Source organism: Esox lucius, chromosome 11, assembly GCF_011004845.1.
Source record: "Esox lucius isolate fEsoLuc1 chromosome 11, fEsoLuc1.pri, whole genome shotgun sequence".
NCBI classification, from domain to species: Eukaryota; Metazoa; Chordata; class Actinopteri; order Esociformes; family Esocidae; genus Esox; species Esox lucius.
In genome coordinates this window covers 17,076,529-17,095,843 of record NC_047579.1, presented here as the reverse complement: position 1 = coordinate 17,095,843, position 19,315 = coordinate 17,076,529, and the positions used below count along the sequence as shown (strand labels likewise).

The 19,315-nt window shown below is 39.8% G+C and overlaps 2 protein-coding genes across 3 annotated transcripts in view; both read right to left on the bottom strand.

The window, feature by feature from the left end:
• Nucleotides 1-19,315, bottom strand: part of LOC105012862 (protein NLRC3-like) — a 133,037-nt gene that overhangs the window by 69,590 nt on the left and 44,132 nt on the right. The gene's annotated exons all lie outside the window — the stretch shown is intronic.
• On the bottom strand, nt 582-17,956 carry LOC105009229 (E3 ubiquitin-protein ligase PRT1-like). The gene is made up of 6 exons (XM_034294947.1): nt 17,924-17,956; nt 15,034-15,191; nt 3,288-3,404; nt 1,795-2,033; nt 1,479-1,637; nt 582-595 (listed from the first exon to the last, which is right to left on the bottom strand). The coding sequence occupies exons 2-6, from the start codon at nt 15,099-15,101 to the stop codon at nt 582-584; spliced, it is 597 nt and encodes a 198-aa protein (XP_034150838.1). The 5' UTR covers nt 15,102-15,191; nt 17,924-17,956.

The window sequence follows — 19,315 nt, the reverse complement described above, 5'->3', positions numbered from 1 at the left end:
GGGACGTCCAATTCTTGATAATATACCTGTTGTGCCATATTTTCTCCACTTGATGATGACTATCTTTACTGTGTTCCATGGTATATCTAATACTTTGGAAATTATTTTGTACCTTTCTCCTGACTGATATCTTTCAACAATAAGATCCCTCTGATGTTTTGGAAGCTCTCTGCGGACCATGTTTTTTGCTCTGAGATGCAACTAAGAAAATGTCAAGGAAAATCCTACTAGAACAGCTGAACTTTATTGTGATTAATAAGAGTCACTTTAAATGATGGCAGGTGTGTAATGACTTCTATTTAACATGTGTTTGAATGTGATTGGTTAATTCTGAACACAGCCACATTCCCAGTTATACAGGTGCTGGTCATATAATTAGAAAATCATAAAAAAGTGGATTTATTTCAGTAATTCCATTCAAAAAGGGAATTATATTACATTCATTCATTACACACAGACTGATTTAGATTCAAATGTTTATTTCTTTTAATTGTGATGATTATAACTGACAACTAATGAAAATCCCAAATTCAGCATCTCCGAAAATTAGTATATTACTTAAGACCAATACATTTTTTATTTTAATGTTGGCAAACTGAATAGAATGAACATGAAAAGTATGAGCATGTACAGCACTCAATGCTTAGTTGGGGCTCCTTTTGCCTGAATTACTGCAGCAATGCGGCGTGGCATGGAGTCGATCAGTCTGTGGCACTGCTCAGATGTTATCAGAGCCCAGGTTGCTCTGATAGTGGCCTTCAGCTCTTCTGCATTGTTGGGTCTGGCGTATCGCATCTTCCTCTTCACAATACCCCATAGATTTTCTATAGGGTTAAGGTTAGATGAGTTTGCTGGCCAATTAAGAACAGGGATAGCATGGTCCTTAAAGCAGGGACTGGTAGCTTTGGCACTGTCTGCATCTCCATAAAGTTGGTCAGCAGCAGGAAGCATGAGGTGCTCTAAAACTTCCTGGTAGACGGTTGCGTTGACCTTGGACCTCAGAAAACACAGTGGACCAACACCAGCAGATGACATAGCACCCCAAACCATCACTGACTGTGGAAACTTTACACTGGACTTCAAGCAATGTGGATTCTGTGCCTCTCCTCTCTTGCTCCAGACTCTGGGACCTTGATTTCCAAAGGAAATGCAAAACGTACCAGAGAACATAACTCAGCAGGAGTCCAGTCCTTTTTGTCTTTAGCCCAGGCGAGACACTTCTGACACTGTGTCTTGTTCAAGAGTGGCTTGACACAAGGAATGCGACAGCTGAAACCCATGTCTTGCATACGTCTGTGCGTGGTGGTTCTTGAAGCACTGACTCCAGCTGCAGTCCACTCTGTGAATCTCCCCCACATTTTGAATGGGTTTTGTTTCACAATCCCCTCCAGGGTGCTGTTATCCCTGTTGCTTGTAAACTTTTTTCTACCACATCTTTTCCTTCCCTTCACCTCTCTGTTAATGTGCTTGGACACTGTTAACCCCTTCACTTTCTCCCTCTGTGATGTAGAGCTCTGTGTAAATACTGTTGAGGGGAGTCCGATTGCCTGTCTTCACATTGCCTTCTGTCACACATTCATACCTCGTTTTTAGTCTGGCTTTATAATTCTCTAGAATTCTATGCAGGCTGTCATCCACTGTAAGAGAAAATTAAACCATCTGTTTCAGACAAAATGGTTAACAAAATGTAAGGTTTGTCTTTTAAAACATATTACCTAATGCATGTAGTTACCTGCATTAAAATCGCATTGAAATACTTAAGTATTAACACATGAAGTGTGCAAATAGTCTTACTGTTCTCAGAGCCTCTATCATCCTCACTGGGTTCACTCAGTTGCTGTAGTACAGGTCTTGTTCTGGATCTCTTTCTACACTGAGGACAGACATATTCTCCTGACGAAGCAGGCTGCTCCCAGTATCTGGTGATACACTGTCTGCAGAACCTGTGTCCACAGTTAATAGAGACTGGATCCCTCAGAACCAGCTCACACACTGAACACCTGGACTGATCCTCTGTCAGAGTTGACCATCCACTATAGAGGATAAAGACACAGAGAGATCAATAGAAATAGTTAATTACAACAGGACTGATCCCCTGTCAGAGTTGACCATCCACTATAACGGATAAAGACACAGAGAGATCAATAGAAATAGTTAATTACACCTGGACTGATCCTCTGTCAGAGTTGACCATCCACTATAGAGGATAAAGACACAGAACAATAGAGATAGTTAATTACACCTGGACTGATCCCCTGTCAGAGTTTACCATCCACTATAGAGGATAAAGACACAGAACAATAGAGATAGTTAATTACACCTGGACAGATCCTCTGTCAGAGTTTACCATCCACTATAGAGGATAAAGACACAGAACAATAGAGATAGTTAATTACACCTGGACTGATCCTCTGTCAGAGTTTACCATCCACTATAGAGGATAAAGACACAGAACAATAGAGATAGTTAATTACACCTGGACTGATCCTCTGTCAGAGTTGACCATCCACTATAGAGGATAAAGAGGGTGCTAGAAGACGTTTGTAAAATGGAGTGATGTACTAGGCAATTTGAATGAAATATTAACATTTGGGTGTTGAATACCTGTGCAAGCAACAGTTTTCTTTTTTCCTTACAAATATTTCCCAACATACAACAACATTTCAATTCACCATTTGTAATTCAAGAAAATTGGTCAGGGCTCTGAATACTTTTGCAATGTGCTGTATATCCTAGAGCTGAACATACTGTACCTTTCATCAGCAAACTTAATAGGTTTAGTCATAGATTGGGCTACAAAGAGCAGAGACAAACATAACTTATCTACGTTGGACCGTGAGGGGGAAACATCTATCTTAAAACAAGAAGTAAATGTGGGTGGCCAACTTGTTGACATGAGAAATATTTAAGACTGAAGTTGGAAAATTCATACCATTAGAAACAAGGTTTGTTCCTCTAATTTTATTGGTTCAAAAGATAAAGTATTACATTCAGTCAATGGAAACTATGCAAATTGTGTTAGTAAATGTAGTCATAACCACTCTTGGGATAGCACGTGAAGCAGCAACTAGAGCCAGTAGCTCCCACTGCTGGCTGAGACAAGACCAACACCACTCACTTGTTACAAAGAACCTAAGGCAGCTGAAGTTCTCCAGCCGTACAGGTTGGCAACACCAGAAATGCATTAATAATACAAAAAAAACAATACAAAAAAATAATACTAAATAAGTAACAATAAACCAAACTTATGTTGATTATGGTGGGTATATTACTAGACTTGTTCCTACCTTTGATCAGTTGAAAAGACTCCCTCCCTGAAATTAACAAGACGATCCATAGACTTGTCACTCTTCATGGACACACAGCTGGGTACAGGGGAGGCTGGTCTCTCCTGCTGAATTGGGCTTCAAAAGAACAGAGACAAACATTTATCTTTACTGAACCCTGATGGAGAAATTTGAAAAAATAAATTCAGAAGTAAATGTGAGGGATTGGGAGATTGTTTACATTAAAAACATTTTAGACTGAAGTTGGGAAATTCATACCACTGGAAATAATGTAGGTTTTGTCCCTCCAACATCATTGGATCAAAAGATAAATTATGACATTCAGTCAATGGTAACTATGCAAATTAACTTAATAAATATAGTCATAGCCAATAAATGATGAAACATTTTAAATTGGGATTACCTAAACCTGTGAAATATGCATGTGGTGGAGCAACTAGAGCCAGTAGCTCTACTTGCTAGGCTGAGATGAGACCAACGCCATTTACCAGTTATGCTGCATTCACACTGACAGCTCACTCAACTCACAAAGTGTTCAATCTCTGGCAAGCTGTCGCTGAGCCCACCCTGGCATGTACACTGCCTGCTCAGACGAAGCGTGTCTTCCTAATTAATGCCAGCTACAACTAGTCAACCAGTACAGGGGACACAACAGTCTCCTCAATTACTAATAAGTATGTATTATTTGTGTGACTCCACTACTAAAATGTATTACGTATCAACACAATGCCAAGTCAATGATTTGACAATGTTCGAACTGGAAATTACAATCACTGACCATGTTCTATGTTATGCTTGTAGCCGTTCACTCACTCGTAATCCTAATGATCTCCGAAACCTTCTTCCATGCATCCATATTTAGAATTATATCTCTGTATGTAGCCAGACAAGCATCATAAATAATGGGGAAACCAGACACCACAATAATGAGTTTCTCATCCATTGTTTTCTCTTGTGTGCGAGTTTTAAGTTAGCGAGTAGAAAAGACAAGAGAACATCTGCCTTGCCATTGGAAGTCGACGTATTTCGTCACTGCCCGCTTGCTGAAAATGTGCATAAAGTAAACAGTCATTAACTCGGAACTGTCGCTGCCGTCGGGAGATTTTATCTCCCAGAGTAGCTCCGCCCACTGTTGCCGTGATTAGCAGACTCTCATTGGAAATGAATGGGAGCGTATCTCTTTGTAGCGTTAGCGAGCGGGAAGTGTGCACTAGGCTTTACGAAGAAATTAATGCTACTCATGTTCTCCAGCCTTACTTGGTGGCAACACAGGAAATGCAAGAAATAATGTAAAGAAATAATAATAAATAATTAATATAGTCATAACCAAAAAACAATAAAGAATTTAAGTTGGGATAGCCTTAATCTGTGAAATAAGGATCACAGGTCTTGGCTATCCAAAACCTAAAGGGAGCTACTGGCAAATAAAGTTTTATTTGATTGGGACAGTGCATGTTAATGAACAAGACATGGAGTACATGCATCTAAACATGCCAGATTATAGCCAAGGGCTAATTTCCATCCGTAGTCCCACGAGCTAAGATCACACAGCTCACAAAAACATTGCAAAATACAATTTACATCTACAGTCAGTTCATAAATTAGCTAAATCCTATATACAATATTCACACAAGATTACATTCAACTTCACAAACACTAATCCATATACACATTACAAAGTAAAACAATTTAAAAAGGATAAATCATACATACTAATGTGTGCAACTTTGATTTGCCCATAGCCATTTCTTCAACTGGACTTAAAACAAGCTATATGTAGTACATTCTCTTAGTGTTAGAGGAAGACTATTCCACAGGTTCCCACCCCGGACAGACAGGACCGTCTGACCGAAGGTGGTGCGCCTGTGAGGTATTATCAAGTCTCCTCTGGTAGAGGCTCGCGTAAATGAGGCAATACATATCTAAATGAGTGAATATATAAATTAATAGGTTTTTGTTTAAGAATTTTGTTTTTCAAAGGACTGATGTTATTTATTTCAGGGGACTTTTATTTCATAATTCCACATTTATTTATTTCGAGAGACTTGTATTTCATAAGACACATTTATTTCATAATGACACATTTTCATCTGGTACATACAAATGAATAGGGTGTGGTTATCTCACATTTTCAGACCAAAGCAACAGCAGCACTTAATCACTGAATTTGAATATACGAGAAGAGCCCAAACATTTCTGGTGGATGGAAAGGACAGTAGGCTACAAAAGAAAACATTGTCGTTGCTCATTGTTCAGATGCAGGTGATGTCTGACTCCCAGAAAAGCATCTACAGGACTTGACCTCAGGACATCCTGGTTTGCACATCCATTTGATTCAGGTAAGAGCTTTAGGTAAAGTTGCTTTGTAAAATGAACATCATTACGTTCATATTATATGTATGTTAGCTATCTAGATGTTTGTTGTATGTAAAATAAATTAACATGACTGTCTGGACATGAGTGATGGCAAAATGTTAGAATCAGTAGTGTGCTACAATCCTAATGTAGCTACGTGTGTGTTGAGTTAGCAATTGTTTTGCTAAATAACAGTACAGTAACCTAATGTTTGCTAATTAAGTAAGTCTCATACCCAATCGTTAGTAATAACAAATGGTACCAGTAACATGCATTTTATTAGTTAATCAAGGTAAACGTGCAAAAGTGCAGCCGGTCCGTAGCTACCAATACATTATGTATTTATTAAATTCAGTCCATACAGTTGTTGCTTCAGATACTGATATAACCTAAATGGACTAATTTGCCTTGATTCTTGGTTAGCCAATTGCTTGAATACCAACTAGTTTACAGATTACTCTGTTTATTATGTTCACAATTAAGATAAAGATGTACCAGGATGAGTCCTGGTCTTTAGGCACCTTTGGAGGTGCAACAGGCAATAATGTCCAGGAGAGCAGGTAGTCTAACCACCAGCCCTTCTGAATAAGGTATGGAGGCTGGCCATTAAAACTTAGTTTACAAAATATGTATGTACTGCTTTTATTATAAAGTTTGCCTTGTGGGAGAGATCAGGATGTCAAACCAGACTCCAATTCCTCTTACTACAGGTGTTTTTCTAAGGCAAACGGTGAAAAAGGGCATTGACTTGGATTCTACTTATTGCCTATTACTGTAGAATATATGATTTGTTGAATATTAGCGAGAAAGACAAATACTGTCTATATGTCTTTGGAACTACGGTCTATAAGTCTATGGAAGTACTGTCTATATGCCTATGGAAGTACTGTCTATATGCCTATGGAAGTACTGTCTATATGCCTATGGAAGTACTGTCTATATGTCTATGGAAGTACTGTCTATATGTCTATGGAAGTTTGGTCTATATGTCTATGGATGTTATGTCTATGTCTTTGGAAGTACAGTCTATATGACTTTGGAAGTAATGTTTATATCTCTATGGAAGTACTGTCTATACAGTAGGGAGAACAAGTATTTGATACACTGTCGATTTTGCAGGTATTCCCACTTACAAAGCATGTAAAAGTCTGTAATTTATATCATAGGTACATTTCAACTGTGAGAGACGGAATCTAAAACAAAAATCCAGAAAATCACATTGTATGAATTTTAAATAATGAATTTGCATTTTATTGCATGACATAGGTATTTGATCACCTACCAACCAGTAAGAATTCAGGCTCTCACAGATCTGTTAGTTTTTCTTTAAGAAGTCCTCCTGTATTAATTGCACCTGTTTGAACTCATTACCTGTATAAAGGACACCTGTCCACACAATCAAACAGACTCCAACCTCTCCACAATGGCCAAGACCAGAGAGCAGTAAGGACATCAGGGATAAAATTGTAGACCTGCACAAGGCTGGGATGGGCTACAGGACAATAGGCAAGCAGCTTGGTGAGAAGGCAACAACCTTTGGTCAAGATGATGGTCAATCTCCCTCAGTCTGGGGCTCCATGCAAGATCTCACCTCGTGGGGCATCAATGATCATGGTGAGGGATCAGCCCAGAACTCCACAGCAGGACCTGGTCAATGACCTGAAGAGAGCTGGGACCACAGTCTAAAAGTAAACCATTAGTAACACACTACGCTGTCATGGATTAAAATCCTGCAGCGCATGCAAGGTCCCCCTGATCAAGCCAGCGCCCGTCTGGCCTGTCTGATGTTTGCCAATGACCATCTGGATGATCCCGAGGACGAATGGGAGAAGGTCATGTGGTCTGATGAGACAAAAATATAGCTTTTTGGTCTAAACTCCACTCGCCGTGTTTGGAGGAAGAAGAAGAATGAGTACAACCCCAACAACATCATCCCAACCGTAAAGCATGGAGGTAGAAACATCATTCTTTGGGGATGCTTTTCTGCAAAGTGGACAGGACGGCTGCTCCGTATTGAAGGGAGGATGGATGGGGCCATGTATCGCGAGATCTTGGCCAACAACCTCCTTCCCTCAGTAAGAGCATTGAAGATGGGTCGTGGCTGGGTCTTCCAGCATGACAATGACCCGAAACACACAGCCAGGGCAACTAAGGAGTGGCTCCATAAGAAGCATCTCAAGGTCCTGGAGTGGCCTAGCCAGTCTCCAGACCTGAACCCAATAGAAAATCTTCGGAGCGAGCTGAAAGTCTTTATTTCCCAGCGACAGCCCCGAAACCTGAAGGATCTGGAAAAGGTCTGTGTGGAGGAGTGGGCCAAAATCCCTGCTGCAGTGTGTGCAAATCTGGTCAAGAACTACTGTAAATGTATGATCTCTGTAATTGCAAACAAAGGTTTTTGTACCAAATATTAAGTTCTGCTTTTCTGATGTATCAAATACTTAAGTCATGCAATAAAATGCTAATTAATTACTTAAAAATCATACAATGTGATTTTCTGGATTTCTGTTTTATATTCCGTCACTCACAGTTGAAGAGTACCTATGATAAAAATTACAGACCTCTACATGTTTTGTGGGAAAACCTGAAAAATCTGCAGTGTATCAAATACTTGTCCTCCCCACTGTATGTGTATGGAAGTTCTGTCTGTATGTACACTCACCTAAAGGATTATTAGGAACACCTGTTCAATTTCTCATTAATGCAATTATCTAATCAACCAATCACATGGCAGTTGCTTCAATGCATTTAGGGGTGTGGTCCTGGTCAAGACAATCTCCTGAACTCCAAACTGAATGTCAGAATGGGAAAGAAAGCAATTTTGAGCGTGGCATGGTTGTTGGTGCCAGACGGGCCGGTCTGAGTATTTCACAATCTGCTCAGTTACTGGGATTTTCACGCACAACCATTTCTAGGGTTTACAAAGAATGGTGTGAAAAGGCAAAAACATCCAGTATGCGGCAGTCCTGTGGGAGAAAATGCCTTGTTGATGCTAGAGGTCAGAGGAAAATGGGCCGACTGATTCAAGCTGATAGAAGAGCAACTTTGACTGAAATAACTGCTCGTTACAACCTAAGTATGCAGCAAAGCATTTTTGAAGCCACAACACGCACAACCTTGAGGCGGATGGGCTACAACAGCAGAAGACCCCACCGGGTGCCACTCATCTCCACTACAAATAGGAAAAGCATTTTTGAAGCCACAACACGCACAACCTTGAGGCGGATGGGCTACAACAGCAGAAGACCCCACCGGGTGCCACTCATCTCCACTACAAATAGGAAAAAGAGGATACAATTTCACGAGCTCACCAAAATTGGACAGTTGAAGACTGGAAAAATGTTGCCTGGTCTGATGAGTCTTGAATTTGGCATAAACAGAATGAGAACATGGATCCATCATGCCTTGTTACCACTGTGCAGGCTGGTGGTGGTGGTGGAATGTTGTGGGGGATGTCTTCTTGGCACACTTTAGGCCCCTTAGTGCCAACTGGGCATCGTTTAAATGCCACGGCCTACCTGAGCATTGTTTCTGACCATGTCCATCTCTTTATGACCACCATGTACCCATCCTCTGATGGCTACTTCCAGCAGGATAAAGCACCATGTCACAAAGCTCAAATCATTCCAAATTGGTTTCTTGAACATGACAATGAGTTCACTGTACTGAAATGGCCCCCACAGTCACCAGATCTCAACCCAATAGAGCATCTTTGGGATGTGGTGGAACGGGAGCTTCGTGCCCTGGATGTGCATCCCACAAATCTCCATCAACTGCAAGATGCTATCCTATCAATATGGGCCAACATTTCTAAAGAATGCTTTCAGCACCTTGTTGAATCAATGCCACGTAGAATTAAGGCAGTTCTGAAGATGAAAAGGGGTCAAACACAGTATTAGTATGGTGTTCCTAATAATCCTTTAGGTGAGTGTATATGGAAGTACTGTCTATGTCTATGGAATGAGTGTAGGACTAAAAGAAAGTCAGCAAGGAATAAAATGTTTAGTCTTAACAGATGAGCTTGTCTATGCATATCTATGGAAATTATATAATGATTGGCGATGTATGAAAAAAAATTGGTATGGCCTTAAGAGTTTTGAGTTAGGATGGTATAAACATGTGAAACAAATTTGTTTTGGTGTCTAGCTTAAACAATGGATATACTGTTCTGGCACTGCCAGAAGAGGACTGGTCACCCCCCTGAGCCTGGGTCCTCTCTAGGTTTCTTCCTAAATTTCGGCCTTCTTAGGGAGTTTTTCCTAGCCACTGAAATTGAACCCTACTGTTTTTGCTCCTTGGGGTTTAAGGCTGGGTGTTTTTGTAAAAGCACTTTGTGACAACTGCTGATGTAAAAAGGGCTTTATAAATACATTTGAGTGATTGATTGATTGATTGATACTGTTGGTAAGCTAATACTAGTAATGTACATGTAATATTCATACTCAATAACATCACATAATGTTTAGTTGGGATTGCCGTAACATAGGAAACTGTTTTATGTCTACCTGAAGTGAGTCTATAGATACTGTTAGTGGGTTGAATAATACTATTTAACTATGTTAATGTATTCTAAATCATATTGTTTTGATTTAGCTTTAGGTTTTACATGTACTGTTTTCAATTGTATTATGTGTATGTTCGGCTGCACGAGTTGGATAAAATATTGAATAGCATTTTCTTTTCAAATATAGCAATTGCGGTAGATTTGACATGTGTAAACAGTGTAGATAATCTCACAAAAAAATAGAGATTATAGCCTACATAGAATAATCACGCTTTTGTGTATGGGACAATATATTGGTGCCACTCGTTAGCTTGAAGCATACATCTTCACTAGTAGTTGTAGTGTTAACTCAAACTAACATTGAACATCCATCAAGCATTTAAAAAAGATTTGTCCGGGTATTTATGAAAACTCCTAAAAACCTACAGCATCTGCATAAAAAACTATTATGGACATACTAGTTGCCTGGCATGAAAGCAACTCATTCACATTTTTAGAGCTGAAAACCTTGTAAATTGGTGATTTGGAAATTGTACATAAGTATCAGTAGTTAATATAGGATGGCTACTGTCACCTTTGGATAATTGATTGACAGTATGTGGGACTTCCAGTGTGACGTATGTTCCGGGGGTGGGAATTCCGGCGTGACGTGTGTTCCGGGGGGTGGTGATGTATGTTAGGGGTTGTTACTTCCTGTATGACGTATGCATGTCCGGGGGATGAAATATGGCATGGGGGTGTGTGGTATGTAATTTATGGTGGCTCTGATGCTTAACAATAGGCGCAAAATTCACAAGACATTCAATGTTACGATAAGTCTGATGTTTAACAATAGGGCACCAGGGTTCAGGAATGTTAAATTCCCAAGGCATAATATGTTACGATATGTAGTGTGATGTTTGCTGTTCAACAAAAGGGCACCAGGGTTCTGGAATGTTTAATCCCACAAGCAATCGATGTTACGACATGTTTGTACAACAGATGATCTATAACCAGTGAGTGGTACATTTCATGTTTTTACAACACCATAGGTGGCTGGCGTAGTCTGTGCATTTAAACCACATTGACCCCAGGTGTTTCTACAGCGATCAACATTGGGTTTGAAAGATCGGCGAAGCTTAACAGCTGCACAGCAAGTCGGCAAGAGAATATATTTGACTTCTATTTAACATGAGTTTGAATGTGATTGGTTAATTCTGAACACAGACACATCCCCAGTTATAAGAGGGTGTGCACACATATGCAACCAGGTTATTGTAAAGTTTGTATTTTTCATTTTACCCCCTTGAAATTTTCAATTGAATTGTTCACATTATAGGTCACATTAAAAGTGGAAAAAGTTCTGACATGATTTATCTTTGTCTCATTCTTTTACATCACAAAAACCTGGCATTTTAACAGGGGTGTGTAGACTTTTTATATCCACTGTATATGCTTGTCAGCGCACGGGCATAGCACATACTGACTTCTTACTGAGGTGTATGAATGTAGTACAGCAAACGTGTAATTTACATTATTTTTGTGGTAGATAAAGCATGCTAAAAGTAGCATACAAAACCCAGTCGCATAATTATTACAAATGCAACATTTAAAAAATGACCAATAAATAACGTGCCCGAGACCGACGTATGACATAGCTCTGATTGGCTGGTTATTTAGAAACTTATGCTACTTCACTTCTGTGAAATATTTCCTGCCAGAATATTCCGGGTTTTTTTTCCATAGGCTTAATGTTACTTCCAAAATACATTATGAAACGAAGTCATCAAAAACTTTGTAGTTTGTCAAACCAAATAAATGTAGTCGAGCAGCAAATTATTAGCTCTTCTGGTGCACTTCCTGATTTAGAATGATTCTGAAAGCAACCGGATCCTCCATGGTAAGGACTTGGTACCTCCATTGTTACAGATTGTATCATACAGTATATCAGTAAATAATTTTTGCCTTAAATCGATTAGTCAATGTTGCGGTTTGGCAGTACTCCCACGTTAACTGCCGTAGCTAGTTAACGTTTTCTAGCTAACTTTACTGTTGACAATTTTTTTGTTTTGGAAATGGTACCTAGTTCAATTGGAAAATGCGGGTAGGGAAGCAGACATCAGGACTGGTAGCCAGTTAGCTAGACTTCTTATTTAAAACCTTAAAGCTTTCATATGGCCAAGAGTGGATTATATATAGCTTGCAAATTTAATATAATATTGCAATCTTGTTGTGTGGTATACTGGTCATCTTATTTGCACATTCACTGTAAATTATTGAGAATATTGTTTGTTTTTTGTTCTTCATAGACACCAATGATTGGCCAAACCTAAAGACAGTAAAGTAAGTGAAAGATTTACTATAAAGTCCAAAAACAATGGTTACTATTGTAACTCCAGTTCTACGAGTGGAGCGTCGCCCATAGGGGCTTCACTCCTATTGGTTTACCCCTCTGCCAATAGGCATGTGCTGAAAATGTAAATATGCAAATCACACCTCTCATGGCCATCTGCCCCATGGCTATAAAAGAGGTCGCCATACCCCAATCTGTCTCCCAACATACCTTTCTTCACGAGAAAAGAAGTCAGTGACCGGTCAGGGCATGAACCCTATGGGTGACACTAAACTCATAGAACTGGAGTTACGAAAGTAACCATTGTTCTATATCGTGAAGCTTTGCCCATAGGTGCTTCGCTCCTATTGGTTTAGGGAAAAGCGAGCAAGCCCAAGATGTAATCCCTGCTGGTCACCTACCTCACCAATGAGATAAGTGCCAAACAGCATGGCACAGGCGTGGAATAACCACGACACCTAGCCGCTTCCATCCCGCTCACACCAAGCACATACGTTTGCACACTGACACACAGCCCCAAACGAATGTACATACGGCATCAACCCATCCGGTACCTCCAGAACGCCATATCCGACTCCAGAGAGCTCGGGACCTTGACCCACCATCACCGGTGATGCACCGAATCCAGACAGAGGCTGGGGGCCAACGCGTACCCCAACCGAATGCGCGTGTACTCGTACACCTGGCCCTGAAAGGAAAACCGCAGGAACTTCCTGTGGCATGGTAGAACAGGAACATGGAAGTAGGTGTCCTTCAAGTCGATGCTGACGCAAAAATCACCGGGGTGCACACACTCCAGGAGACGTTTCGTCATGAGCATGCGAAACGGCCTTTTTGACACGCATTTGTTCAAAATGCGCAAGTCTAGAATCGGCCTCATGCCCCCGTCTTCTTGGGCACCCGGAAGAAAGGGGAGTATAGCCCCTTCTCCCTCCGCCCCAGCAGAACTAGGGACACCGCCTCCTTTTCCATAAGGTCTCCTCCTGTAGGGCAGCGACCTTCGAAGGAGACTCCATAACGGTCTCTACAACCCCACGAGAACGGGGGAGGCTGGCAGTGGAACTGCAGCGCGTACCCCTTCCTCAGGAGATCCCCACCAAACGCACACAGGGTGGGGAAGCTGCTGGCAGAGCTGGCAGAGGGGTAAACCAATAGGAGCGAAGCCCCTAGGGGCAAAGCTTCACCATACAGAACCTCTGGTTGGGATGCAAGAAACTGGGTAGGTTTGGGTAGTTCTAAGACTTGGTTTCCAATGTATCTACATGGTGTTAGACAGGGGTGTGCAGTATTAATGATAGATGCATTTCAAATATGTATTTCAAATACAAAAAATAATTTCGTCTTTTGTATTTGATAAGAATTGCTTCAAATTTAGTGTTTTGTAGCTTAGAAATACTGTAAAATAGTTTGTGAAAAGTCTACATGATGACATGCTGATGCAAAGCTGACGCCCTTCATTACCAAACACCAAGTAACTAAATTAGGATACAATTATGAGTCATTAGCTAAATTCCAGGATTTTCACTCATTTCCAGGAGGGTCACATTGACCTGTCTGTAATATTGGGGGGGAGTCACCCCGTCCCCCCTAATTCTAAGCCCCTGATTACAGTATACCCACTTCTCTGGGCACCACTACACCACTGGATTACAGTATACCCACTTCTCCGGGCTCCACTACACCACTGTCCAAAAGTGACAGAAGCCATCCTATATTAACTACTAGTATCGCAATTTCGATAATAATTTGCTTAATTGTGCCGCTATATGTAAAAGGTGTAATTGTTTTAACTAGTTTTATCATGAGGTAAATGTAAGGGAAAGTATGAAATGGTAAACAACTGTGGAATTGACCAAACGTTACTAAGGTTACTCAAGTGACAACCGTTTGAAATAGCGAAAAGTGGGTCAGGAAATGACGATATGGAAGTAAGTTTTAGCCAGCCGAGTCTGCGGGGCTGCAGCTGGATGGTATTGCTGTGAGATATAACTGTGAGATAATCACGCCTTATTCATTTGAATATACCAGGTGAAAATGTGTCATTAAGAAATGAATGTGTCATTATGAAATACAAGTCCCTTGATATAAATCATTAAATAAAAGTCCTCTGAAATATATAAAAGTTATTTTTTTAAGGATTTATGTCATAGCCATATTTATTTACTTCATATTGACTTATATGACATTCCATTCATGTTCTACAGCCTTACTGGTTGGCCACACCGGGAATGCAAATGTAATACAGAAAACTGGCCTACTTGTTCATAAAGAAAAGCAAATGTCCATAATGCTTAATATGTAACAATAAACCAACCGTATTTTGACTTTGGTGGGTTTATTAATATAATGCATTATACTGCCATTAAAACCAGCTTCATTTTATGCATCTCAGTAAAGATGAAACCATACCTTTACTGAGATTATTTATCATAATTGTTAATTGGCATCGTGCATCAGAACAGCTCATGACCCTTCTGTTGTCATGGCAGATATTTGGGGGTCCAAATAAACAAATAAGAGACCATGTTGACAATCACTGACCCATGACTTCTTCCTACCTTTGTTCAGTAGAAAAGTATCCTTCTCTGAATCTAATATGACGATCCATAGACTGGTCCTTCTTCATGAACACCCAGCACTCTTCATGGACACACAGCTGGGTACAGAAGAGGCTGGTCTCCTGCTGAATTGGGCATCCAAAGAACAGAGAAGTTACCTGGATAAACTAGTTACCTCGCTTAGCAGTACACCAGTTTCATCTTACCTTTTCTGCTATTAAACATTTTACTAATAACAAAGACCAAATGATTCACTTAGAAAACATAAAGAAACACTCTGTTTACATGTCTGAAACGCTACAGACAAGTCTGAACCAAGCGTGCCGCACAAGCCCTGAAAAGTGAAGCCAAAACGTCTCGATCGCCCCCTGGTGAGTGGTCCCAGTATAGGTCATAAACCCCGCCCTCCCCATGTTATTCAATGGGACGCAAGACCAACAAAACAACTGAAGAGCCAACAGGCTTTTTTCGCGATCTTTGGAGGACTAAGGAGATTGGAGCTTTAAATTTAATCTCTAAATTTCTATAATTTCTATAATTTCACACGGACATAATGGGTTGTTCTGCAGTAGATTGTGCTAACCGATCTGGCATTTCCAATCGATCTTTGAATTTTTTTCGGTAAGTTACATTTATAAGCTATTTAATTAGTAAATAAATGTAATGGGCTAGCTAACGTTAGCTAAAAGACAACAAGCCTCGTTAATAGCCATGTTAATAGCTAGCAGGTGATCGTTAGCTAGAAGTTACCAATTATTTTTGTATTACGCCTATTCTAAATTAAGGTTAAACATGATGTAAGTTAGGCTATAACATATCTTCTAGGTTTAACAAGCAACGGTTGTACTGTACTTGGACTTGATTGAACTCTGTTTAAATGTGTGGTTAGTAGGCTACTTGTATTTACCTTATTTTAATGAGGTTGGAGTGGAACGGAGCAGACAGAGTTCACAGGAGCAGGACTCCACTTCCAAAACAGTGTAGCGTGTGCTTGCGATTGATTACGGTATGCGCATTCTGCGAGGGAGAGTGAGGGCGGGGCACAGGGGTGGGGCCGTTGATTTCGCGGCTTTACGGCTTTACTTCCTGCTCGCTACTGCGCATAACTACTGCGCAGAACTGGTCCCAAGATCGCTATCTGCGCAGACGCATGTCCAAGATGTCAGCGCCATATTGGGACACTGGCGGCTTCAGTTTTCACCAAGCGTGCCGCACAAGCCCTGAAAAGTGAAGCCAAAACGTCTCGATCGCCCCCTGGTGAGTGGTCCCAGTATAGGTCATAAACCCCGCCCTCCCCATGTTATTCAATGGGACGCAAGACCAACAAAACAATTAAATTACCCTTCAAATATCTTTTTTCCGAAGCTGGTTTCTGTCATTTACTGTAGTTTGTATCACGCTAATGTAAATTCAAGAGTTTGTTTTTAAAATAAGTTGGTTTTTAGTTAGTTATTTAATGCTCTAAAAACGGAGGTGTGACGTCGTGATTGACAGCTATCTGAGCCGAGGAGCCACTGAAGTGCCATCAGGCTTTTTTCGCGATCTTCGGAGGACTGAGGAGATTGGAGCTTTACATTTTAATCTATAATTGATATAATTTCACACGGACATAATGGGTTGTTCTGCAGTACATTGTGCTAACCGATCTGGCATTTCTAATAGATCTTTGAATTTTTTTCGGTAAGTTAAATTTATAAGCTATTTAATTAGTAAATAAATGTAATGGGCTAGCTAACGTTAGCTAAAAGACAACAAGTCTCTTTTGTTCACCCATCTTCCTTCTTTAACTTTCCACATCATCTTCTACACTCTCTTAGTTCCACTCTTTTTACTCCCTTAATTGTTCCTTCTTACTCTCTTCTCCTTCCTCTCCAATTTTTTATAATAAATAGCACACTATTAGATAAAATGCTTTGGTTAACAGATTCCAATTGCTTGTCTCATTTTTGTATTTTATCTCAAAAACATTGTTTATTATAATAAAATGGCAGGCTCTGTTGTCATATCTTTCCCTTTCCTCCTCAATCTCCTTCAATCTTCTTCAATCTTCTTCCTCTCCACTCTAACAGTAAATATTATGCTAATGTTATCCATGGATATTTCTACATATATTTTCACAATATGTCAAATCATTAACATTGTAATCTACAAATACATATTCTCATAATTGCATTCGTTTAATATTATCATATTTTCAAAATAGCCCGTCCAATGCATGTGTTATATGTGAACGTTTTTTAACCAAGCTACCTAACCTCTACATACCTAACGTTAGCTAGAATAACTTATTTTAAACCTTATGGAGCAGATCATCTATCTATTAAATAATAATAAATTGTGACATTATAACATCACTAGCTAGTATTTAAAACGATTGAAACCTGTCTCGAAAAGACGTTTGTGGTGATATTGTGGATTCAATTGAAGCATGCTTGCTTCGGTCCGTGTTTCCCACAGCAGTTTCCTCTAAAACTTGCTTGAGCAAGTAATTAGCAAAAGAGTGAATGAAGCATCTATAGCGAGCAGCCCCCTCTTAACCAAAAACAAGCACAGCGCGATTGAGTCTCCAACCAGTAGACTCTGCTTCCCGGTCTCTAAAAAAATATTATTTGAATTTGCGGTCTCTAACTCAGTGACAAGCCACCAAAAACGGGGACGTCGTCAGCCTAGTTACTGGTCATTATTTGTTGTATGAGAAAGCGGCGCAAGGGCCTTTTCTCATGTTTTAACAGGGAATATGTTCCTGTACACGACAGTATTTATTCGTCTGCTGTTATCAGCATTATAATCTTAAACTTTTAAAGCACAAGTACTAACAAATAATATCTCACTTCCAAAAATAATTCTCATGTTCTGTCCTTTAGAAGACCCTTGTCCTTGAAATACCTACGTTATTGTTGTATCTTCCCCCTTCCCGCGATTTCTAAATATGAATCCTGGACCAACAAGAATTACTTTCGATTTCAGTACAGCCGCCTTCTATGAGGGGCCGTCAGGGACATTATTCAGAATTACCTCTCACAAACACATGTGAAATGCTTTTACATACACTACTGAAACACTCTCACATAAACAACTGGAAGATTATTCGCTCTCACAAATACAAGTGAAACGCACTCACACATACAAGTGAAACGCTCTTATATACACCACTGAAACGCTCTCACACATACAAGTGAAAAGCTCTTATATACACTACTGAAAGGCTCTCATACATACAAGTGAAACGCTCTTATATACACTACTGAAAGGCTCTCATACATACAAGTGAAACGCTCTTATATACACTACTGAAAGGCTCTCATACATACAAGTGAAACGCTCTTATATACACTACTGAAAGGCTCTCATATACAAGTGAAACGCTCTTATATACACTACTGAAAGGCTCTCATACATACAAGTGAAACGCTCTTATATACACTACTGAAAAGCTGCCCGACTGTTTTCACATTTGACAAGGTTCTGGTTAAAAATATATATTTAACCATAATCATATTATACAGTATATCCCCCGTATTTATCACTCGTTATTATATTGCGAACCCTCGCGGATGTGGGAAATAGCGGATAAGTGACGCACCCTTAAAAATCACTCCCTAACACCAGTAACTACACAAAATGCCCCATTACCCTTTCCATGGTCTTATTGCATGATAATATTGTAAAAACATTGTGATTGGCATGAGATCCCTGTTTCTTTGTCTTTCAACATGTCACTATAAACGGCGACGGATGATTATGGTACAGAAAATATAAAACACTCATAAATACATTAAATATACATAAACCAATGTGTTTTTATGTTTTTTTTTTATAGAAAGACTTCATGCAATCGACGCTTGGATGGCTGAAATTAGCGCGTTTTTAGAATTTGGGCGGATACTTGAGTTCGCGAATGTGCAACCGCGGATAGCTGGGGGAATACTGTAGGTCTATGTATATTATATATGTCGCATAGGGTGGCCATTGCAGGTGCAGCCTTAAGCTTGACACGCATTTGTCCTCCTTTTGAGAAAATAACAAAAAGGTCCGCCTTTTGGCACATTACCTTGTTAGTTTAATACTTATTGGCTAAAAATGTGTGTCAAAAAAGCTGTGTCAAAATAAGTAATTCCATTGGTTACATTTTCGTGTCGTGACCGTCAACACATGGCTAATTTTAATATTCAAATGATGAGAGACAATAGCCCAAAAAGATGAAAACACATTGTTAAAACATATAACAATGTGTTTTCTACTTTTTGGGCTATTGTTTGCTGACTTAAAAAGTACGTTTTTA

Coding starts and splice junctions, on each gene's coding strand:
- LOC105009229 (XM_034294947.1), bottom strand. CDS start 15,101: ATGAAGAAGGACCAGTCTATGGATCGTCATATTAGATTCAGAGAAGGA. Junction 3,405..15,033: donor TACTTTTCTACTGAACAAAG/GTAGGAAGAAGT, acceptor GTTCTTTTGAAG/CCCAATTCAGCAGGAGAGAC. Junction 1,638..1,794: donor TGATAGAGGCTCTGAGAACA/GTAAGACTATTT, acceptor TTTCTCTTACAG/TGGATGACAGCCTGCATAGA.